This window comes from Guyanagaster necrorhizus, assembly GCF_019112545.1.
Source record: "Guyanagaster necrorhizus MCA 3950 unplaced genomic scaffold BT62scaffold_16, whole genome shotgun sequence".
In the NCBI taxonomy this organism is placed as follows: domain Eukaryota; kingdom Fungi; phylum Basidiomycota; class Agaricomycetes; order Agaricales; family Physalacriaceae; genus Guyanagaster; species Guyanagaster necrorhizus.
In genome coordinates, this window is record NW_025064895.1 from 884,881 (window position 1) to 906,065 (window position 21,185).

Below are 21,185 nucleotides of genomic sequence, written 5' to 3' on the forward strand. Positions count from 1 at the left end.
CGTGACGCAAACGTGACACAGCCGACGACCTTGAAGGGCTTCGCAGCACTGAAGCACTCATGAAAAATCTTCAGAATAATTCAATAATGAATATGAAAGTCGTTTTGCGAACATTATTGGATTCAGCTTTCGCATGGGGTGGTAAGAGCCACTTACAGACCAAAGTTTGCCTCCATTGGCGAAAGCAAATATTGAGCACCGCCACTACGCAAATAAATAGCACCAACGCGTCTCTTCACGTCCTCACCACTTACCATGCCGCCAAAGGCAAAACCATCCACCGAAAACACGAAGCAAAAGAGCCTTATGGGATGGCTATCCAAAGGCTCAAACGCGACACCGGCGAGACCGACCGCGTCTACGCCTGCTGTGAAGACATCAAACGCGTCTACATCAAAGCCGGCAAATCCGCGCACCCCACAGTCGACCAAGCCAGACATACGCGTATTGAACTCATCTGCATCAGTGTCGTCCTTTGGGGACAGCGCCATCAAGGATACACCACCGACGAGCGATCCCATTGATGTGGATATGCTTTCTGAGGAGGATGCACCGAGAAAAAGGAACCGTGTTGTTTCCGTGAGTTCCTCCCCTTTCTTCATACTATACAACTTGACCTTCAGAAGAGTGGAGCGAAACGGAAACTTGTTTATGAAGACGATTCCGATGAAGGAACCCAAGCCTCTACTACAACTGGAGGAAGCGAACCGCCATCATCGCCCTTGCAAAGCAAAAGTAAACCACCAAAACCATTCACTGCTTCAGCTCGCTAACCTCTCTCAGGCCGGGCCAAGAAGCCTCGATTATCTGCTCCCCCATCAGATGACGACGAGGAAGTTACTACATCTTTCTCCAAGCGGCTGACGCACTTCAAAAAATCATCCAGAAAGAAAGGTTAGTTCACAATCACCAACTCCTAAATGTATATTCATTTGCGTCCATGCAGGCTTCCGCTCGATGGCGTCTTCGGATGACGAAGACTTCATTGCTCCCTCCGACTCAGACGACGATGCCAAATCAGTCAAGTCGCGCAGCTCCGGTTCTTCTCGGCGCTCACTTGGACCAGATACTGACTTCGATGATGAAGATGAGGATAGCGGGAAGAAAAAGAAGTCGAGACCTACTCCAAAAAAGGCATCATCCAAAAATACGTCCAGTGCAGCAGCTGGTAGTACACTTTCTTTCTTGACAGCGGCAGAACGACGAGAGCAGGACAAGAAGAACGAAAAAAAGGCTTCCGAAGATCCTTACGCTTTCTTGGCGGATGTTAAAGATGTGAGATCTTTTTATACCTCGCAATCCTATGGTTGACAGACCTTGTTGGCCTGCAGAAAGACGGACATAGACCTGGCGATCCCAAGTACGACCCAAGAACGCTTTATATCCCGAATCGTGCGTGGAAAGAATTCACTCCTTTCGAGAAGCAGGTATGGAATGACTTGGTTCGTATGTCGTACAGACCTAATAAATCCATAGTTTTGGGAAATCAAACAAAATCACTACGATACTGTAAGTAGTATCTGTGGTGTCATTTGCTCGGGTTCTCACCCTCGTAAAGATTTTGTTCTTTCAAAAAGGGTGAGTGCCGCTTAATTCTTTGAGTATCAAACTCATCGTACGTGTCAGAAAATTCTTCGAGGTATTATCATATTGCTTCCAAACAAGTCACATTTTGAGTGTTTGCTTCAGCTGTACGAAGATGATGCTCGTATTGGCCATCAAGAATTTGACCTGAAACTGACCCAGAGAGTCAAGATGTCGATGGTAAACGAACTTACTTTGGATCGACCCCCATGATGTTGACAGATCAGTAGGTCGGTGTTCCAGAAATGTCTTTCGAATTTTGGGCGGCGTATGTTTCCTTGAATGATGCATATACCTTTTTCTAAATGTCGTCTATGTAGCAAATTCCTTGGTAAAGGATACAAAGTCGGCCGGGTAGACCAGGCTGAAACCGCTCTCGGAGCGGAGATGCGTCTAGCTACTGATAAAAGCAAGGGAAAACCCAAAGGCGGTGAGAAGGAAAAGATCGTCCGACGGTGGGCTTTGTTTCATGATCCAAGGAGCAACAGTCTGATACTAGTTTTAGGGAATTGAACAAAGTTTATACTAATGGTACTCTTGTTGATGCTGCGATGCTCACCGATGACCATGCCGGCCACTGTATTTCAATTAGAGAAGTCGAGTCTGACGGGGGGTCGAATAACACCTTCGGTGTTTGTGTCTTGGACTGCGCGACGTCGCAGTTTGACTTGAGTGTCTTCCAAGATGATATCTGTCGCACAAAACTCGAAACCTTGATGAGACAAATCCGTCCCAAGGAGATGTTGTTCACGAAAGTAAGGTCTACGCATTCATCAATCTCTTTGATAGCTAATGCGCGTACACAGGGGCAGTTGTCTGTCTCCACGACGCGGCTACTGAAAGCTGTCCTTCCTGCTGCCTGTTTATGGACAAGTTTACGTGAAGTCGAAGGTTTTAATTATGAAGACACTATGAAAGAGTTGGCGAATCTGTACCCTGATGATAAGGGCGATATAGATGAAGATGGCGACAACATTTTGCCCAAGGCTGTCCCTCAGCCGATAAGAGACATGGCCGGTTCAAAGCCTCCGATCGAAGCACTTGGTGCTATGATTTGGTTCGTTCGCTTGTGTGCGCCCGTTCCAACACTTTTACTGATGCATATCTTGTGCAGGTACCTGCGACAGCTGAATATAGACAAAGATATACTCAGTATGAAGAACTTCAATGTTTATGATCCCATGAAAAGAGGCCAAGGCTTGGTTCTTGACGGACAAACATTGGCTCATATTGAGGTTCGTTCCGTTTCTTGATATCTACAAACGTCGTTGAACTGTTAGTAGGTGCTGCTTAATAATGAAGGTACATCGGAAGGGTCGCTTCTTCAGTTATTAAGTCGCTGCGTCACTCCTTTCGGTAGCTTTCTTAAAAATATTGCTCGTCGCAACATCTGTTTACCCTTTATACAGGAAAGAGGCTGTTCCGCATATGGCTGTGCATGCCCTTGCGGGAAGTATCCGATATTAACGCAAGACTAGATGCCGTCGAGGATATTATGGATCACCCAACATTCGAACCAGAATTCACGGAGGTTGCCAAAGGTCTGCCTGACTTGGAACGCATCGTATCTCGTATCCATGCAAAGAACTGCAAAGTTAAAGATTTCTTGAAGGTTCTGGGCGTGAGTAGTTAAAACAGATATATTGCTCAATGATTTCTGATGATGACTTTTTACAGGCGTTCAAGAAGCTCAGCCGCGGTTTCAGCAGTTTCGCCGATACTTCCGAGACGTTCAAGTCGAAGACTATACAAGGCCTGCTTCGGAACGCTCCAGACTTGCTGCAAAATATCAAGAACGTAGAGGCTATGTACATCAAGCCATCAGAAAAAGGTCACCGCTCTGCGTTTTCCGTGTCGTCTTTGTGATCTGATTATATTGTAGACGCCAACGAGTTGGTTCCACAAGAGGGTAAAGATGGAGAGTATGATACGATCATGGCCGAGATTGCAGAGCTCGAAGAGGAGCTTGACGGTGAGCTCAAGCGATTTGAGAAGAAACTTGGGTGTGTGTTCTATCTTCGTATCCTGTCTGGTGCTCAGATCTTTTGTAGGTGCAAATTACACTGGTGGCATAGCGCCATCGGAAACAAGGTGAGTCTTATCTTATAGGTCTATTCTTCTGATCAGACTTAACGGCTGAGAAGGAAATCTACCTTGTGGAAACAAACGCTGGCCAGGATAATATTCCCAAGGATTGGACCAAGAATGGCGGTACCAAAGTAAGCTCTGGCCTTCGCAGTACATTTTAAGTGTTTACGGTCCCGTGCAGGCCAAGACGCGGTGGCAAGTTTTTGGTCTACAAAAATCTGTACGGGCTCTGAAAGAAGCAAGGGAAAACCGTAACACGATCATGAAAGCATTCAAGAATCGTGTCTTTGAGGAATTTGATGCTGATCGCGGTGTTTGGTTGCGGGCAATCCGGGTGTTTGCTGAGCTGGATTGTCTGTTCAGTTTGGCCAAATCATCAAGTGTTTTGGGTGAGCCTGTGTGCAGACCGGAACTTGTCGAAGGTGATTCGGCGTTCGTGGATTTCAAGGACTTGAGGCACCCGACGTTGGCGATAAGCGCCAATATGAAGAGTTTTATTCCCAATGACGTCAAGCTCGGGGGTGACGCCGGTAGGATTGCGCTGCTGACAGGCAAGTTCACTCTATTTCTTATCTGCGATATTCGATCTAATAAGAAGGATAGGACCGAACATGGCGTGAGTGTCCTGCTTCTGTTTGGGTGTCTTTTGATGGTTGACCATGCGTGTGCTTCATTCTTCAGTGGGAAGTCCACGGTGAACATTCTGTGTGTCACATAGGTTATCAGAGCTCATGACCACTTTCTAGGTGATGCGCATGACAGCCACGGGCATAGTATGCATGGCATTATTACTCTTCCAATCTTTGCTGACAGCACTGTCAGATCATGGCGCAACTTGGGATGCTTGTTCCTGCGGCAAAGGCTCGGTTTGTGAAAACCATCATTTGTTTGATGCATTCTGAGTACGATATGATACAGTGTCTGTCCTGTGGATGCGATCTTGACTCGAATGGGTGCCTACGACAATATGTTTTCCAACGCAAGTACCTTCAAGGTTGAACTTGATGAATGTTGCAAAATTCTTCGCGATGCTACTCCCAAATCATTTGTCTTCTTAGATGGTACGGGTGCATTCCTAAAAGCCTTCACCTTATTAACGTTACTTTATTAGAACTGGGACGAGGAACGTCTACATATGTATGTCGTTTTCCCGTTGTTGTGCTAATAACGTTAACTTTTTTTAAGGATGGTATGGCCATTGCGTCGGTACGTCCTCGTTTATGCCTGGCTTTTTTAATATAACTTGGATGTCCCTGGTACAGGCTGTTCTGCACGAGCTGGCGACGCATACCCTTCCTCTGTCTTTCTTTGCTACTCATTATGGTTCCCTGACGGACGACTTCCGATATCATCCTAATATTCGAAACATGTACATGTCAACTATCGTAGATGAAGAGAAGCGCGATGTCCGTCTTCCTCGTCCGTCACATCTGATATTACTTCTGACAAAGTTTAATCCTAGATTGTCTTCCTGTACAAACTGATCGACGGTGTGGCTACATCTTCTTTCGGAACGCATGTTGCAAACCTTGCTGGTGTGCCTTTGGAGGTTGTTGAGCGTGCGGACGTTGTGTCCAAGAAATTTGCTCAACAGTTCAAAGAACGGCTCGAGGCGAAGCAGTCCCAACGAGCGACGTCTCGTTTGCCCTTGGTTGCTCAAGCTGATTTTTCGTATTTGTATGGTCTGGCCACGGGCAAGATTGAACTGCCTCAGGACCTCGTGAAGCAGAAGCTGATGTTGACGCTGCTGAAGAAGACTGCCCAGAATTATACCAACAATTGATCAATGCTGTCCCAGTGCTAGTGCTTCCTTTGCTATCCTTGCTTTCATACCTGTATGCTTTTAGATAGTTCTATCCCATATTTGAGTAGATGTCGGAAAGCCGGCCCGAAACCCTAACGACGACGACAGCCTCTCCGTTTTCACAAACTTCGTGATACGTCTTTCCTGAAAAGGCTGTTAAATCATCTCAGTCTGGACAGGATTACATTAAAGTATCGTAACCTGCACTGCGGGCTGTGTAGTGGCAGGATCCTCGCTGGGTACTTGCCTATCGACATCCACAACATGATTGATCTGCGCACTCCATGCATGCAGCAGTTGGTGACCAGAACAACTTCTCTGATCGAAATTATATTGCGTGGGTAGTGAAATGGACAGATATCAACTACTTATATACGTAGGATCGCACTGTTCCGTCTGCGCATCATGTATCAACGAGATGCATTACTTATCGTCTCGTCTCAATACTACGATGGGGCCTTTCTGTTGCTGATTCTCTTACCTTCCTGCCCACTCTCTTCTTGTAATGTCGGGCGTTTATCTACTGTTGGACGACTCTAACCCTCTGATTTCGTACAATGGCCCATGGAATATAGGCGTTTCCAGCTATGGAGACTCTCATTGTTTGGGTGTAGGCTCGGACGGCAGCCTATCCGTGACATTCAGCGGTGAGTGATCTGGGCTGGGTGGATGCTTTCGGACGGTGACGATGTTTCCCCCCAGGTACTTCGATAGCGTTTGCTGGTAGTACGCCGGGCGTGCTAGACGCAATGCCGTTTCAAGTCAACATTGACAACGGATATGTTGAGGATACGTCGTATCTGGATGAGAATCATTATGAACGGTGGTACCAGTCACCGACACTAGGGGATGGGATTCATACCATCAACCTGACTGGGCTAGTGAACGGTACTGATTTGGATTATGTCCTCGTCGAGGCTGGTCCTTCGACGTCTCTCGCTAATTCATCCATCATAATCGACGATAGCAGTGCGGAAATTCGGTATTCTGCAGGCTGGGATCGGAATACCGATTCACTGGGTTATGTAGATGGCGTGTTCTTTTCGCCCTTTGGTGGCGGTACAACGGAGAGTACGACACAGAATAATTCATTTTCATTCCAATTCGCTGGTGAGTAAGTAATGGGATGGTATTCATTTCTTTACTAACTGTGTTCAATCGTTAAGGCACCGCCGTGTACGTTTATGGCGTCCATAAAGCCGTCGAAGGTGCCGTTGCGGCGCAATTCAGCGTGGACGACTCGCCGGTGTCGTTCGTATCGCTGGACCCTATGGTGCGGGAGGACGAAGACATGGTCAATTACCTGTTCTTTGAAAACACCAGACTCGAGCCTGGTAATCACACCCTGATGTGCAACGTGACAGAAATCACCGGCAACCAGTCCTTCGTGCTCGACTACATCGTTTATGCTCCATCTTTTGTATCGATATCTGACAAACCGAATTTCTTTCCCCAGCCCGGGGCAAACGCCTCCAATCCTTCGAGTCATTCTAGGCATAGTGCTTCGAACTTGGCAATATCTGCAGGGGCTATTGCCGGTGTCGTTGCTGGAGTCACTGTGTTTTGCTTTGTCGTTCTGGCGCTGAGCGTCATTTGGTGTAGGGGAGGAAAGCGAAGAATCGTAATGCTTTCACGGTCGTCGTCCTTTGGTGATGCCACGGTTGCGTCTGGGGGATTATTTCCCCCCGAACCATCGATGTATTCTAGTGACACTCAGGTCGTTCGCACACCTCTTGTACCGAATCGGTTTGATCCGAACCTATTCGTATCGAACGAGGTCTGGCCCCCAAAGTATCCTTCGTCTCGATTATCACTTTCATCGCGTTTCAGGGATTTTGGGATTGGTTGGGGGTATTCAAAAAGGACTCGTAGTTATCCGGAGAAGCTTTGATGGAACCAAGGGTTCTTACTTATTTATATTAATCTTTTACCGGCTTCAACGTTTGAATTTTGATGTATTACAGACAGATTTGTCGGCTCGCAAGGTCATGAATAGATAGGACGAGTCACTGTACACCGGGTATCAAACAAAGCCTGAGCCTCCTCCTCTGCCCCTCACAATAATGCCTGGTCCACCTCTTGGTACAGCGTGGACCGGTACGGCACCTCGAGCGCGTGCACGAGGAACGAAGCCACGATTAATTCCTCTAGGGAAGCCTCGGTGTCGACTTGCAGGTCCGCTAGTCGTTAAGTCGACATCCATATTAGCCCCATCTTCTTGCCCACCACCAGGCGCGTAACGTGCCATTGCGCGTTTTCCCCTCCTGCCGCCTCTACCTCGGATTCGGGTCTGGCCGTCGGTCAAGTCTGAGCCGGCACTCTGCGTATGAAGGAGCCCCCCTCCTTTTCCACCGCGACCGAACCGTATCGAGTTCGGCACCAGAGAAAGAGAAGTCATCGAATCTGCTAGCGCGTCCAGATCTTCGCTTTTCTCCTCCGCATGTAAATCTTGGTTAGGCTCCTCAGTTTCATTCTCTTCGGCAGTTCCAGCATCTGATTCGGCGTCGTCGTCGTCGTCCTCACCATCTCCCTCTCTTTTCTTCCATTCGCCGCGTATCATACTCGCGCCTTCACCCCATTTCTTCAACAAACCTCCGACACCCTTATTGGTGACAGCAAAGAAATATTCTTTTGGATAGCCATGCGCGTTTATTAGATGTAGTCGTCGTGCTTTGGGTGTCAGAAATAGCTTGGGACACGTCGTGAGGTGGCAAGCAAACTAAAGTATTTAGTTAAACGGCAGAAAATGGGGTCTCTAGACTTGACGCTTACAATCTTATCTCCCCGATCTTTACGAATAGCTGCTAATGGGTCATGGCATTCTGTTTGGTGCTGTACCAGGGGTCAATGGACAGCACTAATCGGTTGTGCCACTGCAACTCACCAGTTCGAGGAGCCTTGCCTCGGGAAACACGCAGGAACAGGCTTTCTCTTCACATACATGTGCATGGTACGTCGCGTAATGAGTCTCCAGGTCTTTCGAATTAGCGATAGAGGTAGGATTATGATTACATGTCGGCGGCAGCGTGCAGAGTAGCGGATGACTAGCACCGGCAGTATGCAAAGCTTTGGGCGCCGGCTCTGGCTCTGGCGACGACGAGGGCGACACAGTCGGCGAAACTGACGTTCTGGGCCTTTTCAAGGACATAGCAGCGCACTTTCAACAGAGTCCTGAGAGTGTGTGACAGCGTGACCGAGCGCTCTTTTATCCTTTCCGACGACCATGTCCTCTAAACGAAAATGGGATCAGCCGGGACCAGCAGCTGCTGAAGGAGGCGGTCTTGATGAGACAAAGACAGCAGTTGACGCGGCTGCCGCAGCTGCTGCCATCGCTGCCAAAATTGCTGCCCAGTTTGCAGAGGGTCTTGCCAAGGACGCCCATGAAGCCGATTACACGAAAGATATTGACATTAACGATGTCAGGAATAGGTATATGTTGACGAAGGGATCTACCCAGCAGGAGGTGCGCGTTGTATCTTCTACTTTCCTTGTGCATAGGCTCATGCAGATATAGATACACGAAGCGACAGGCGCATCCGTCAGCACAAAGGGCACCTGGTATCCTGACAGAAGTAAAGCAACTGAAAAAGATCCTCCGCTGTATCTTCATGTCATGGCATCATCTCCGGAAATATTACAACAGGCGATCGACCACATCAATCAGCTCATCGCCATCGATCTTGGGTCTCTTGTCGAGGATAAGAAGGACCGTCTGCGAGAGAAGGTAGGCTTGTCCACCATATGCTTCCTCTATCATATATCTTACGTGGAATTCTAGCGAAAATGGCCAGAAGAAAAACTACCTGTTGGTCTAGAGTCTATCCGGAATTTCCACATTCGTGCAAAGGTTGTGGGTCCTCAGGTGTGTATAGTTAGTTATCTTGTTCAGATCGATATTGTCTCATTCTGTTTTCAAGGGCCAATTCGTCAAATACATACAACAGGAAACCGGTACTCGTGTCCAGGTCAAGGGAATTGGGTCTGCTTTCCTTGAACCAGAGACAGGCCGAGAAAGCGATGAGCCTCTTTACATTCATATAACGTATGCCGCACTGTCTAAATCATCCATTCTTCGTCTAACATGTATGAAAATCAGCGGCCCCGAGGAAGGTCAGGTCGCAAGAGCCAAAGTGCTAACCGAAGACTTACTTCTAGTCGTCCGAGCTGAACACGCAAAGATGGCGGCTATTGTGCAACAACAACAAATGGAACTGCACCAAGCCCAAATGCAATATGCTGCCTACAGCACAATGGCGGTAGGTGTTGGCTTTATATTGTTTTGGGCTGATACTTTGGGTATCTTCTTCTTGTGTGCCTTTTTTGTTTTTTGTACACTTGCTTACCTCTAGCATGGGATTTGTTGGCGGCGTATCGTGAAGTATGAACAAACTGACCTTTGCGTCTAGGGTTACGGTCAACAACCTCCGCCTCCCCCCAACGGTGCACCCCCACCACCTCCCGGTGATCAACCACCTCCGCCGCCTGGTGCTGCGCCAGATGGCCAACCTCCAGCTCCTGGTACGGATCCTTCCAGTGCCGAGGCATATGCACAATATTGGTCAGTCATATTCTTCGTCCTCTTCTTTCATCCACACTGATGCAAAGTCTCTCCAGGGCCGCATATGGTTACGATGTCAACTCACCACAATTTAAGGAATGGGCGGCTGGTCAACAACAGCAGATGTACAGTCAATATTACGCTGGCGATGCTCAAGGCCACAACACAGCTAACCCGTCTGCTGGCGCTGCTGCTGCTCCTTCCGCCCCTGCTCCTCAAGAGCCTGCTCCACCACCGCCACCGCCGCCTCAGTAAGATTACTTACGATCCAAGTCTTGAGTATTGTATCGCTATCTGTGCTGTCCCATCTGGTTCGTTGAAATATAAATTAGGCTCTTCCATAAATTATATCAAAAAAAATCCCTGGTATCCTATGAGACTGAATATGCACTAAAGGAGTGATTTGCCCGAAGCTGGGGCGAATGAGGTGGAGAATAAGTACGGGGGAAGTAAGTAGAAGTGGAAGGAGATGAAAGAGATCCGGGCAGGTAGAGTGGGAGGGTAGGGATAAGCTCGAATACGTGCTGAGCCACAGCTCTTGAGTGACGGCCAGTAAACATGCTGTCGTTGGAGGAAACGGCATGGATGCGTGCTTCCTGGATCATGCGCTCGTCATCGACATCAGGCGTAGCGATGTTGGCACTCGCCAAGTCTGTGCCTCGACCATCCCAGATGCAATGTATATTATGGCCTGGGAGGATCTGTACCAGCCTGCCGGTTCGGATATGTCGGACTTCGATGAAACGTGTGTCGAAGAGTAGGATGTAAGGCCAATGAATGGCAACACGCTCCGCCGTGCCCTCCCATTCAATGGTACCGGTCGTTGGTCGGCTAGGTTCTCCATGTTTGTCGACGTAGAGACCAAATTCTGTCGAGTCGGATAAGTGACAATGAAGGACATGAATAAGTTGATCCTGACTGACCGTCATAACATAGGAGGAATTCGAGCTCATTGCACCGGAACATTCCTAATGGTTTACACCCTTCACATCGTTTGGCCAGCGGTGCATAGCCTTCTTTTAGGGTGGGAATAGTTCTACTTTTGAAGCTGTGGAAGGTTTTACGTTCGTGAGCTTGGACATCGGTACAGATCGATAAATAGCTTACTCCATCAAATCCATGATCTCGAACCCTTTTGTGAAAAGAATAGCGATTTTTGTTCTGAGGAAAACGACATCATAGGCTTCCGAGGGAACGAAAAACTCCCGGTAGTGTCGGAACCAGTCCGATTTAGGTGTCCGAAATCCGAATCGGGATGTGATGGCGGGTGTAGACTTGACCTTTTCGTTGATTTTATCTACAACGGGTTCAACGACGTAGAAAATACTCTCAAGCTGTACATGCCAAAATAAGTGTCAGGGAAAGTAAAGTGGTATGATGAGATAAACGTACGCCTTTTCTCTTCATATAGATTACTAACGTGCGACCATGTAACATCCCAACGCTGAAGAACGAAACATCTCTGCTTCCGTTCAACTTTTGAGGAGTCTGGGAGGCATGGCTGCTCTGCGGTGATGAAGGCACCAATGCCTCTATGTGGTACGCGAAAAGGGACTGGTAGAAATGTCAGCTTCGTGCTCGGCGCTTTGGGCAAACACCAACTTTATCAGCCAATACCAGAAAGATGCCGAAGTCTTCTAACATGGCACATTGCGTGACCATCTTAAGATGAAGCACTCGTCGCATTGCTACAAGAGCATGAGAAAGCACAACGCAACTAAACACGCCCACATACATCGTGAATCATGTCTGAAACCAATCCATACCCCTTCAGCACACCCGATGGCCACAAGTCCTCGTCCATCCGAAGTATCTGAAAAACAAGTGAGATCCATCGACTTATGAGCAGGAATCTAGTCTTACTAAAGGGAACGGAGCAAGTGACCTTTCCAGTGAAGGAGTTTTCAAGATTCCATGACGGCGCTGTTTGACCTGACGCCATCGAAGGCACCAAAAATGTGTCCGAGCTCAGAGTCTCGACTTCGAAGACCTTGTTAGATTCTTGTACAACTTTGCGAAGTCCCATAGCCTCTTCCAACTTCTGCTTCCATTCCGAGCGTACTTGGGCAGACTCTGCGTAGAGTATGTAGTTTCCTCCTAGCCGACCATTGTGGTGAATGGTGCAGGGAAACACTGATCGCGAATCCGAAGCGCTCTCGGGAGACCGAACTCCGGCGTTTGCAGTCAAAGAATCATGCCGTTCACCTCGAAGATTCCGCAGAAGACCAGTCCCACGTTGAGCAGGCGGGTCAGTGAAATTGACAAGCGTCAACAAATCAAGAGGGATCGGCTAACTCGTGTTGTTAGTGTAGAACAACGAGAAAAACAAAGCATTGGTTACCCGACGGTTGACATGATATTTCAGGACACCATTACGATCTTCCCTAGGCTTCGTCATAACCACTGTGATTAACAGTGTGAGTACAAGCAACACAGCAAAATGTGATGGCGACCGTCTCACAGTAGTTGTCGAACAGAAGAACAAAGAGTTCGCTCCATCCATTCCATTCCAGTCCACCATCAGGCTGCCGAAGGAGCTTACCGGTGTGAATCAAAGATCGGTTGTCATCGAGCAAATCCATATCCTGAAAGTAATATCAGAACAAGCGCGGCGCCATGATGATGCACGTACAATCCATTCCCCATTCTTGAATGTGATATTCGAATTATACCGCCAAAGTTCCACTTTCTGCTTGGCCGATACAACACCAGGCTCAGTATCCTTTCCGAGTGCTTTGATCACATCCAAGACCTCCGGTATCTCGCGTTTATCGTCATGGCCCGGTGGAGTCTCATCCAAAATACCCTTCAACAGAAGCTCGTATCGCAGAAGTCTAGGTATTGGACGATTGATAAAGCTCTTCATATCCAATCGGTGGGCATCAGGGTGTTTGACGCATTGCTGTTAGGAGATGTCAACCACAGGCATATGAAACCGTTTTCACTCCTGCCCACCTCGACGAATTGCTTGAATGCTGGGTTGTTAGCCATCTCGTCGTCAATCCTATAAGCTGCGATGGGATAATTGGGGATATACTCCAAGTATGCATCCCGGAAGTTCAGGGCGGCATCAAAAACCGCTGCAGTGATCGTTCGAATGACCGGATGTTCCTCTCGCTGAATCTCATGAAACTTTTCTACTAACCGTCGATGGTGAGCATGCAACTCAGCAAAATTGTGGAACACGTCGGTTATGAACTTCTCGAGTGCGTCTCGAGGAACGATAGACGGATCAGCAGCACGCAGTGGGCGAATGTACATCTGTCGCAGGGTAATCAATCAGTTTCAAATCGTCTCAGGACGAATCCAGGTTACCAACCACATCGATATTTTCTAAATCTTTGACGTATGCCATCTCACCTTTGATAAGCTCAAATATAATCCTGGACATTACGATCATCAGTGGTGCAAACCCATGATGACAGCCTATAAACGCACGACTGCCGCTTGCATTCGTCTTTGGTCAAGCTCTGTCGGAGCTCATTCGAGACGAGATCATGCCATTCCCACTTGCCGGGAGCACCTCTACCCATCGCAGACTGGAATGTGCGCAGCTGTGCAACCGACTGCAGATTTTTGATGGCACCTATGGCCTCCAGTAAGAAATCACCATCGGGATTGCCGTGCGCGGTCTCGTTGTAAACGGCCTCCAACAAAACTGGATATTTTTGCAAATGTTCTGAAGGACGATTGAGGAGGAGTTTCAAATCCAGACGCATAGACTCTCCAGATCGAACAGTATCACGAGCGCATTGCTGAGGGAGTAATCAGAATAAATGAGAAGGATAACAACTCAACCAACGGGAGATCTCACCTCGATGAAAAGTCGAAATTCGGAATTGTTTTCCATCTCCTCTTTCAGCCTTTTCTCGGCTAGAGGATGGTGTCCGATATAGACAGGGTACGCCCACCGAAACTCGGTGGCAGCATCCAGAAAGACATCCCCGATGCGCTGTATGACCGGGGACTGTTCACGCTGCCGTACATACATGACCTCTAGAAGTCTGCGATTGCATTCCCGAAGATCTAAGATGTTGCCAAAGACTTCGTCAATGAAGTCGTCCAACTCTGAGGAGGGGATGACGGCAGGACTAGCATTACGCAAAGGTCGAATGAAGACGGATTCGACAAGATTCAAGTCCTGAATATATTGCTCTTCCTTATCAATGAGTTTGTGGATTATGCTTCCGAAAAAAAATTAGTTAGCAAAGACAGAATAGTATGATCCTTACGTTTGCCGGTTAATCTCGCTTTCAGGTAGTGAGACTAAGACTTCCCGTGGTACTGTGTTGATCCATTCCTGCCTGCCTACCGCTGTAGTAGTTTCGGGTCCAGTGGAGGGGCCGACTACCGAATCGCCCTAAAGAATGCAGTTAAGCAACTTACACGGAAAAGACTAAATATCGCCTGACCTTGCGTGGACATCGAGGAGAATAACATACCGATCCTTCGTCGCATCCCGGAGAATAGCACTTTGTCAGAACAGTGACGACTCCTGTAGGAAGTTCTGCCCTCTCTGGAGGTTCATCCGATGCTCCAGGAAGATCATCCAGAAACATATACACGTCCTCCACGCCATCCTGCAGCACCTGACCTCCCCACTCAACTTCATAGAAAAATAGTTGGCTTTGCAGACTTCGAGCAACTTGAAGCGCGGCCCGCCGATCGCTCGTTGAAAAGCCATGGTTTATTGCCAACTCTCGTTGTATTTGAGATTGTATCGTAGACTGAGATTGGGCTTAGATGACATGGAAAACGCAGAGCCCGATAACACATACCACAATATCTTTTCCGGTGAATGCGCGCGGATAAGGGATACTTCCCTTTACGTGAGTCCCTCGGGGTACTTTGTCACGCAGCTGGACAGAAATATGAGATAAGAGGGAGAAGTTCACGAAAAGGTTCTCGTCCTCTTCGTCATCCTCCCAGTACTGATCCTCTTCCTCTTCTTCTGCCTGCAGCTCGATATGTGACGTCTTGTCCTCCTCATACGTCGAAATCACTTGGAGCAGGTCGGTGGGTCTCCGACTGAAAGTGCTCGGTCCTGCAACGTTTGCGTTTGACCCACTAAACGCGAAATAATGATCAGACTCGGCAGGGGATCCTGTTGAATCACCTCGAGCAAGGGCGGTGTCTGCGAGTACGGCAGGGGAGTGGGAACTCAGGTAACCTGACGACCCAGATACAGAGCTATCTACATATCCATCATCTGCGATATAAATGAGCTCTGAGTTTTGAAGTCGGGACAAGTGAACTGACAGGAAGATGGTGCACCATGAGGAAGCCAAGGCTCTGGCGGACTTGTCGAATACGTACTGCCTTGCTTAAATCCGGCCGCGGAAAACTGAGAAGTTGGAGAGCTATATACTGGTGTGTCTTCATGGTCACGAACGTTGGCAGTTGGAGACTCGACATAGACATGAGCTGGGACCGACTGGGACCCTGGAGCCACCGGCCTTATGGAACCCTGTGGATTAGTCATAGCACCAGAGATGTGTGTGCCATTGGAAGATGGTAGATAGTCTGCAATGGGCCCATCGAAGTGGAACGAAGGTGCAAGGGAGGGAGAGTCGGAAATACGAATAGAGGATCCTGGCGGTGGTGGTAGATGCCGGCTCGTCGAATCTGCTGGCAACACATAACCATCAAAGCTGGTCTGTCGAATACCACGATCTTGCGAAATGGGCGAAGTTGTGGTAGAAGAGCCAGGAGTTGGAGGTAATGGCCGGACTCTTGCAGGCGGCCTCGCTGCCACCGTCTTCGATGGCGATGACGCCGGCGATGAGTCTTGTGGATCATCTGAATAATGCATGGTCAAGAAGATATCCACATGGACTGAAAATATACGCACTATTCAGAGACCGTCTGCTCCCATTTACTCTATTGCCATTAACATCTGATTTCGCACTTGTACTGGGTGAATATCCTTCCCATACCCTGTCAAAAAGCGCGTTGAAATCTTCGTCGTTAGGATCAGAAAGGTTATCGTCGGAAAGTCGGGTCATTACTATGCGTGGGATAGCTGCCTGTGAAATTTGGATTATTTAGAAAGGCTTGCTTGCGTGACTGGAACCCTCTTCACTGCAGTGTACAAGAGGAGTATAACAATGGGTTCCTGACCTAGTGGAGAGCGACGAAGGCAGCGATGCGGCGCAACGATGAAGATGGTAACGAGAAGAGAGTGAGACCGGCAGATATGGGAGGATCTCTACTAAAGAAGGAAGTCGCCCTTGGACACCGACTTGGACGTCCTTATCATCCTTCGCTACCTGCAAGACAAAAGGTGAACGTCGCCAGCCATCCATCTGATGATAGAACGACGTGAACGTAAAAACGAAAAATTCCAATCGTAGAGCCGTCAATGGAGGATCAGGCAAATTTGAATGATGGACGCAGCAATCTGAAGTGCACTTCTTCTGTACACGACGTGGCGGAGGAAAAACCTCCGTTCGGCTCCAGGTACGCCGTCGTTATTCCTGACAATGAAGACGCTCAGACTTTAGACAGGTTCTTGACAGACGATGCCGAGGTCTGGACTCAGAATGCTTGGGACCATGTCCCTCCTCCCGACGACCAGGACGAAATCATCGCCGCATCGTTAACGAAACAACGTTCTGCTCCAGTTCCAGAGGATGATAAGCGCAAGTATCATGACAAGCCTGCAAAATTCTGGTATGTTTTTCAATTCTTTTCCATTCAAACCATCAGTCGACATGATTAGGGATAATTTTTACAAGGCCAATTCGAGCAATTTCTTCCGCGATAGAAAGTGGTGCGAGACTTACTCTACCATGTTTCGCTAGGTTGACCATTCCCACAGGCTACATAATGAATTTCCTGAGCTAGTGGAAGCTACGCTGGCAAAGGTAATCTTTGCTTTTTCTAGTATTTGCTCAACCTTACCTGAGAGGATGAAGGCTGGCACTAAGACTATCGTCGAGATTGGATGTGGTGCTGGAAACTCTGTATTCCCCCTCTTAGCCTCGAATCAAAATCCCGACCTTTCAATTTTTGCCTTTGACTATGCTCACCATGCCGTCAAACTTGTGCAGGTAAATTTACCGCTGTTTTCCCTAGCGATGATATTTTAAGTCGCCGGATTCTAGTCAAATCCTCTATACGAATCACCTCCCATGGGCTCCATAACAGCGGCGCCCTGGGATCTATCCTCTGACAAACTTCCCAAAGTAGAACCTGGGAGCGTGGATATTGTAATAATGGTCTTCGTTCTCAGCGCTCTACATCCGGATGAATGGCATAACGCTCTAAAAAACATGCATACGGTACGTTTACCGTTTTCAGTTCAGGGAAGGACGGCTGACTAGGCCTAAAAAGTACTGAGTAAACGGCAAGTTTATAGTTAGTATACTAACGGATTCTCCGACTTGACTCGTCGTCAACGGCAGCGCATTATGTAAATAATGCAATTTGACCTGCTTGCATTTATTCGGTACTTTTTAGGTCGGTCGGCAGTTCACTTCCCGCCGTGCTTTATGCCGCAGCCCCAGCCTAATATTCTCTAGATGCTCAAACCCGGTGGTCTTGTCATGTTCCGCGATTACGGCCGTCACGACTTGACGCAACTGCGTTTCAAAGGTGGCCGTTTACTCGATGACAATTTTTACATTCGGGGCGATAAAACTCGCGTATACTTCTTCGAACTAGGTTGGTGACTGCGTTCATCTCTCCCCGTCTCGCTTTTGTAACATTCTCGTCAACTAGACGAATTATCTCTTTTGTTCACCGGCTCCAGGATACCAGAAAGCGAGCATAGCGTCAAGAACACTGTTGAGGATGATAATGGTCTTTCCGTCGAAACAGATGTGGATGCCCCATCCGGCACTGAAACACCTGCAACGGCGGATGTACCTGAGGACATAAAGGCACCATCAATACACCCAAGCTTACTATCATCACACCCCTTGCCTCCCCTTTTCGCTACAGAGCAACTCGGGGTCGATAGGCGCTTAATCGTCAACCGGAAGCGCCAGATCAAGATGTACCGCGTCTGGATGCAGGGCAAGTTCCGCAGACTTTAGCGGAACTCCTCAATATCTTTCTTCATTACTTATGTAAAGAAAGTACTCAGTAATCCATAATACGTGGTTTTAATCTTAGAAAATAATCGCGGCAATCTTTTCTAGCAAAGTGCATTGTGGTACTTCCACTGTCTCTGTTTCCTCGATGCTCGGAATGCCCTAATAAGCACAGCGTTGTTAGCAGGGGATATGCTTGGCAGGACATCCAAGAGCACTCACAGTTACCATATCCATATCTTTCGGTTTCCAGACGGTCGTACGCATTATGAATTTATAGCCAAAGTATAATGTGGCAAAAATCGGCAGATTGATATCTATCGGTCACCATCAGCAAGGTATTCCAACCGAGAGAATGACACGTACATGCAACCAAGAAATCAGATACGTTAAAGTTGAAAAACACCGCGTATCCGTTGACGAGGGTGAAGAAGATCGTCCAAAAGATACCCCACCATGCAAGGTAGGGTTGCCAAGAGTGATTATAAATGTTTTCCTTGAGATCGAAACCTTGGGACACCATGCCTCGACCTGGGAAGCGTCAGCTCGGGTAGTCAGCCTGGTTCAAAGCGGTGAGGTAACTTACGGAAGAATATGTAAGTCAGGTTAATACAGAACCAGCCGATGAAACCTCCCGTGGCTGTAAGGTTCTGCAACCAGCTACAGACCTTAACATGAGAAACAAGGTATTCACGTAGCATAAGACACATACTAGAAGACCTGTTCCGCACCACTACTAACAGTCATGAAAGATAACAACGAGAAGCAGCACTAACAGCATTCTCATCTCCACTGCCTTCAAATAACTATAAAAATAGCGGAGACATACCGTCACAAGAACAGCAGTAAGTGGGAGACCATTTTTTGTACAATACGTCAGGAAACGAGGTCCTTGTCCACGTAAAGCAAGACCATAAAGAATTCGCGAGCCACAGAACAAGTAACTATTTCCAGCGGAAAAAGCACTCGTGAACACGGCCGCGTTGATAATATGAGGAAGAGCTGATGATAATAAGTAAGCTGTCTTCAGGCAGGCCTGCGAACGTACCTTTGACACCAGCACGGTTAAAAGCAATAACGAATGGTGACTGGGCGGCGTTTCCGGATGCTGAAGGACAAGTAGTGAGTCGTGATATGTATGCCCTGGGAATGACCAGGCCTCTTACTGTTCAACAAGGCGTCGTCGTCATAGGAAACAAGCATGCCAATCATAAGTATGCCTAGTATCTTCATGGCGTTGGTTAAGAACAAGATGCAAGATCGCTAGAAAGAGTAAACGTACATAGAAAATGACGATTCGATAAACGACCCGATTAACTGCCTTGCCTATATTTCGACGAGGACTTTCTGTCTCGGAAGCGGCGCTGGGAACGACCAAATAAGCGTCATATAGGACGAGACAAGAGAGTGCATTTCGTTTACATGGCCACTAGCTCCATGCCTATGAACGAGAAGGCAGCCTGGATGATTACAGACATAATTGCTAGGAAGCGGTCTGTATTAACATTAGAGACTAAGCCGGCTAGGCCAAGTGCTCCAGGGTTTTTCCAATACTGCAGAAATCAGAAAGTCAGGCATTTTGACTCGGTGTTCATTTCGGAGGTATACTTGCTCGAAAGCCAATTCGGTCATGGTTGGGTCCTCCACCGAGATCTATCACCAAACCAGCCAGCAGTAGGCCAATGATGGTGGAAACTACGTAAGAATGGTGAATACCATATTGCAACATAAGGTGCGTCACTCACGCTTGATGAGGGCAAAGAAGAATTCGGCTACGCGCCTTGGTGAATACAAGGATGGTACTTATAAAAGAAGATGTCAACGTACATTCTCCAAAGTATCTAGCAGAAATCTTCATTTAATGACTAATTTTCGACACAGAAACACTCACCTCACACCAAAAATATTGATAGCGCACACGAACACACATATGACTGCCGTATAAATGGCGGCGTGACTGGCCTGTACAGTCCAGGGAATAACGTTGTTATGTAGTTCGCAATGACTTGCCACGCTACTTCACGCTTACATTGTTGTCCCAAAAGGTAAGCAGGATAACGGCTGCTGCGACCTCTACTGGAACAGAGATACTGTATAGAAACAAGTTATATTTTGCAACGTCATAGTCTACTAAACTTCACTCACGCTTGCCCATAAAAGTAGTTCTAATACCGTCAGTCAAAAATCATAAATCAGTCGGTGTAACCTACCCATCCGACCGCAAAACCAAACGCCGGGTCGACCCAACGGGCCGCTGTTCCGTAGCGTTTCACTAAAAACGTCATCAAGGATGTAGGAAGCTCACCAAAGTGTGGAAAAGTTCCAGATATGGGTGCAAAGGTGGACATCTCTCCCACTGAGCACAAGGAACTAGATAGTAGTAACATGCTAAGCGGAAATATATTTTCTCAAATTGAATCATGCCTACGAATATGCCACTGTTCCAACCAATACGTACGCAATGAGCGCACCAAGAGGTCCTGCAACACGGAGAGCTTCACCGGATCCGAGAAACAGCCCAGTGCCAATAGTACCGGCAATCTGACATACAATTCAAGAATCCCTTTGGGACAAGGGACAGGGAATAGGATCATCGATAAGTGGACTTACTGCGATCCTATAAATAAATTCGGTCAACAGATACAATTCAGAAACCAAAAATTTGTCTCACATCTGCACATGTCGCTGTTTTAATCGACGCTTGAGAGGATCTGGGTTATCGTTATAGAGCTGAAATTTGGCATTGGGGGCAGCGATATCGTCAGGTGGTTGCGCCTCAGCGATCTCAGCCTTGATGCTGGTGCTGTCTTGTTTCTCGACGTCGTCCATGGAGTGACGGTGCTGAGACACGTAGGAGAACGTTTGCAAGAACCCCCCTTTGGGGCGACCAGACCTTTATACGATTCAAGTTCGGATCTAAGCATCTTTCTCGTCCTGGCGAATCCTATATGCTTCTACGTCAAAAGAATTGGAAGGAGCTGATGGAAAATGATGAACCCGAGTTCGATGGAGATTGGTCAGGCTGTGGCTGGGAATGATGTTGAATAACAATGTACGGTGTTGGTACGCAGGAAGCAACATGTAGATTGGATTACAGACCCATAGGCCACCTATC

The 21,185-nt window shown here is 47.8% G+C and overlaps 7 protein-coding genes across 7 annotated transcripts; 4 read left to right on the top strand and 3 right to left on the bottom strand.

The window, feature by feature from the left end:
• Nucleotides 1–254: 254 nt before the first annotated feature.
• Nucleotides 255–5,584, top strand: BT62DRAFT_951454 (DNA mismatch repair protein Msh6; the record flags this gene model as incomplete). Its single annotated transcript, XM_043188186.1, has 30 exons — nt 255–579; nt 627–735; nt 784–894; nt 947–1,275; nt 1,332–1,427; nt 1,477–1,509; nt 1,559–1,578; nt 1,627–1,639; nt 1,690–1,764; nt 1,815–1,852; nt 1,905–2,039; nt 2,090–2,339; nt 2,391–2,641; nt 2,699–2,819; nt 2,868–2,940; nt 2,994–3,205; nt 3,262–3,415; nt 3,467–3,587; nt 3,636–3,675; nt 3,729–3,803; nt 3,854–4,223; nt 4,276–4,288; nt 4,354–4,366; nt 4,419–4,445; nt 4,495–4,538; nt 4,591–4,733; nt 4,784–4,809; nt 4,858–4,878; nt 4,935–5,078; nt 5,135–5,584. Coding segments are annotated over 30 exons (3,703 nt in total), but the record flags the coding sequence as incomplete, so codon positions are not given.
• Nucleotides 5,576–7,476, top strand: BT62DRAFT_995076 (uncharacterized protein). Its single transcript, XM_043190506.1, has 3 exons — nt 5,576–6,123; nt 6,179–6,586; nt 6,643–7,476. The coding sequence occupies exons 1-3, from the start codon at nt 5,982–5,984 to the stop codon at nt 7,365–7,367; spliced, it is 1,275 nt and encodes a 424-aa protein (XP_043038611.1). The 5' UTR covers nt 5,576–5,981; the 3' UTR covers nt 7,368–7,476.
• Nucleotides 7,407–8,661, bottom strand: BT62DRAFT_1077315 (uncharacterized protein). The gene is made up of 3 exons (XM_043179290.1): nt 8,361–8,661; nt 8,249–8,308; nt 7,407–8,195 (listed from the first exon to the last, which is right to left on the bottom strand). The coding sequence occupies exons 1-3, from the start codon at nt 8,622–8,624 to the stop codon at nt 7,500–7,502; spliced, it is 1,020 nt and encodes a 339-aa protein (XP_043038612.1). The 5' UTR covers nt 8,625–8,661; the 3' UTR covers nt 7,407–7,499.
• On the top strand, nt 8,492–10,021 carry BT62DRAFT_933531 (uncharacterized protein). Its single transcript, XM_043186574.1, has 5 exons — nt 8,492–8,939; nt 8,991–9,200; nt 9,255–9,338; nt 9,394–9,518; nt 9,573–10,021. Exons 1-5 carry the CDS (start codon nt 8,700–8,702, stop codon nt 9,823–9,825), a joined length of 912 nt encoding a protein of 303 aa, XP_043038613.1. The 5' UTR covers nt 8,492–8,699; the 3' UTR covers nt 9,826–10,021.
• Nucleotides 10,022–10,366: 345 nt separating this feature from the next.
• Nucleotides 10,367–16,234, bottom strand: BT62DRAFT_933532 (uncharacterized protein). The gene is made up of 20 exons (XM_043186575.1): nt 16,155–16,234; nt 15,886–16,060; nt 15,294–15,833; nt 14,813–15,243; nt 14,447–14,761; nt 14,267–14,394; nt 13,849–14,218; nt 13,473–13,789; nt 13,354–13,417; nt 12,990–13,295; nt 12,667–12,936; nt 12,496–12,619; nt 12,376–12,437; nt 11,898–12,324; nt 11,770–11,847; nt 11,637–11,722; nt 11,427–11,588; nt 11,142–11,368; nt 10,958–11,082; nt 10,367–10,902 (listed from the first exon to the last, which is right to left on the bottom strand). The coding sequence occupies exons 2-20, from the start codon at nt 16,037–16,039 to the stop codon at nt 10,406–10,408; spliced, it is 4,683 nt and encodes a 1,560-aa protein (XP_043038614.1). The 5' UTR covers nt 16,040–16,060; nt 16,155–16,234; the 3' UTR covers nt 10,367–10,405.
• On the top strand, nt 16,159–18,168 carry BT62DRAFT_933533 (methyltransferase). The gene is made up of 8 exons (XM_043186576.1): nt 16,159–16,493; nt 16,542–16,706; nt 16,756–16,806; nt 16,855–16,900; nt 16,952–17,086; nt 17,141–17,317; nt 17,558–17,699; nt 17,757–18,168. The coding sequence occupies exons 1-8, from the start codon at nt 16,396–16,398 to the stop codon at nt 18,071–18,073; spliced, it is 1,131 nt and encodes a 376-aa protein (XP_043038615.1). The 5' UTR covers nt 16,159–16,395; the 3' UTR covers nt 18,074–18,168.
• Nucleotides 18,149–20,899, bottom strand: BT62DRAFT_1007500 (general APC amino acid permease; the record flags this gene model as incomplete). Its single annotated transcript, XM_043177347.1, has 20 exons — nt 18,149–18,232; nt 18,293–18,387; nt 18,437–18,601; nt 18,657–18,730; nt 18,783–18,841; nt 18,900–19,072; nt 19,119–19,178; nt 19,237–19,297; nt 19,353–19,434; nt 19,493–19,565; nt 19,679–19,765; nt 19,816–19,842; nt 19,898–19,911; nt 19,962–20,032; nt 20,100–20,160; nt 20,216–20,235; nt 20,281–20,440; nt 20,499–20,611; nt 20,681–20,687; nt 20,742–20,899. 20 exons carry the CDS (start codon nt 20,897–20,899, stop codon nt 18,149–18,151), a joined length of 1,644 nt encoding a protein of 547 aa, XP_043038616.1.
• Between the last annotated feature and the right edge of the window lie 286 nt (nt 20,900–21,185).

Coding starts and splice junctions, on each gene's coding strand:
- BT62DRAFT_995076 (XM_043190506.1), top strand. CDS start 5,982: ATGTCGGGCGTTTATCTACTGTTGGACGACTCTAACCCTCTGATTTCG. Junction 6,124..6,178: donor CCTATCCGTGACATTCAGCG/GTGAGTGATCTG, acceptor GTTTCCCCCCAG/GTACTTCGATAGCGTTTGCT. Junction 6,587..6,642: donor ATTTTCATTCCAATTCGCTG/GTGAGTAAGTAA, acceptor TCAATCGTTAAG/GCACCGCCGTGTACGTTTAT.
- BT62DRAFT_1077315 (XM_043179290.1), bottom strand. CDS start 8,624: ATGTCCTTGAAAAGGCCCAGAACGTCAGTTTCGCCGACTGTGTCGCCC. Junction 8,309..8,360: donor AGGCAAGGCTCCTCGAACTG/GTGAGTTGCAGT, acceptor CCCCTGGTACAG/CACCAAACAGAATGCCATGA. Junction 8,196..8,248: donor AAGATCGGGGAGATAAGATT/GTAAGCGTCAAG, acceptor TAAATACTTTAG/TTTGCTTGCCACCTCACGAC.
- BT62DRAFT_933531 (XM_043186574.1), top strand. CDS start 8,700: ATGTCCTCTAAACGAAAATGGGATCAGCCGGGACCAGCAGCTGCTGAA. Junction 9,201..9,254: donor AGGACCGTCTGCGAGAGAAG/GTAGGCTTGTCC, acceptor GTGGAATTCTAG/CGAAAATGGCCAGAAGAAAA. Junction 9,519..9,572: donor CCTCTTTACATTCATATAAC/GTATGCCGCACT, acceptor TATGAAAATCAG/CGGCCCCGAGGAAGGTCAGG.
- BT62DRAFT_933532 (XM_043186575.1), bottom strand. CDS start 16,039: ATGACCCGACTTTCCGACGATAACCTTTCTGATCCTAACGACGAAGAT. Junction 14,762..14,812: donor TCACCGGAAAAGATATTGTG/GTATGTGTTATC, acceptor GCCCAATCTCAG/TCTACGATACAATCTCAAAT. Junction 13,418..13,472: donor GACGAATGCAAGCGGCAGTC/GTGCGTTTATAG, acceptor CGTAATGTCCAG/GATTATATTTGAGCTTATCA.
- BT62DRAFT_933533 (XM_043186576.1), top strand. CDS start 16,396: ATGGAGGATCAGGCAAATTTGAATGATGGACGCAGCAATCTGAAGTGC. Junction 16,807..16,854: donor TTCTTCCGCGATAGAAAGTG/GTGCGAGACTTA, acceptor CCATTCCCACAG/GCTACATAATGAATTTCCTG. Junction 17,318..17,557: donor CTCTAAAAAACATGCATACG/GTACGTTTACCG, acceptor AATATTCTCTAG/ATGCTCAAACCCGGTGGTCT.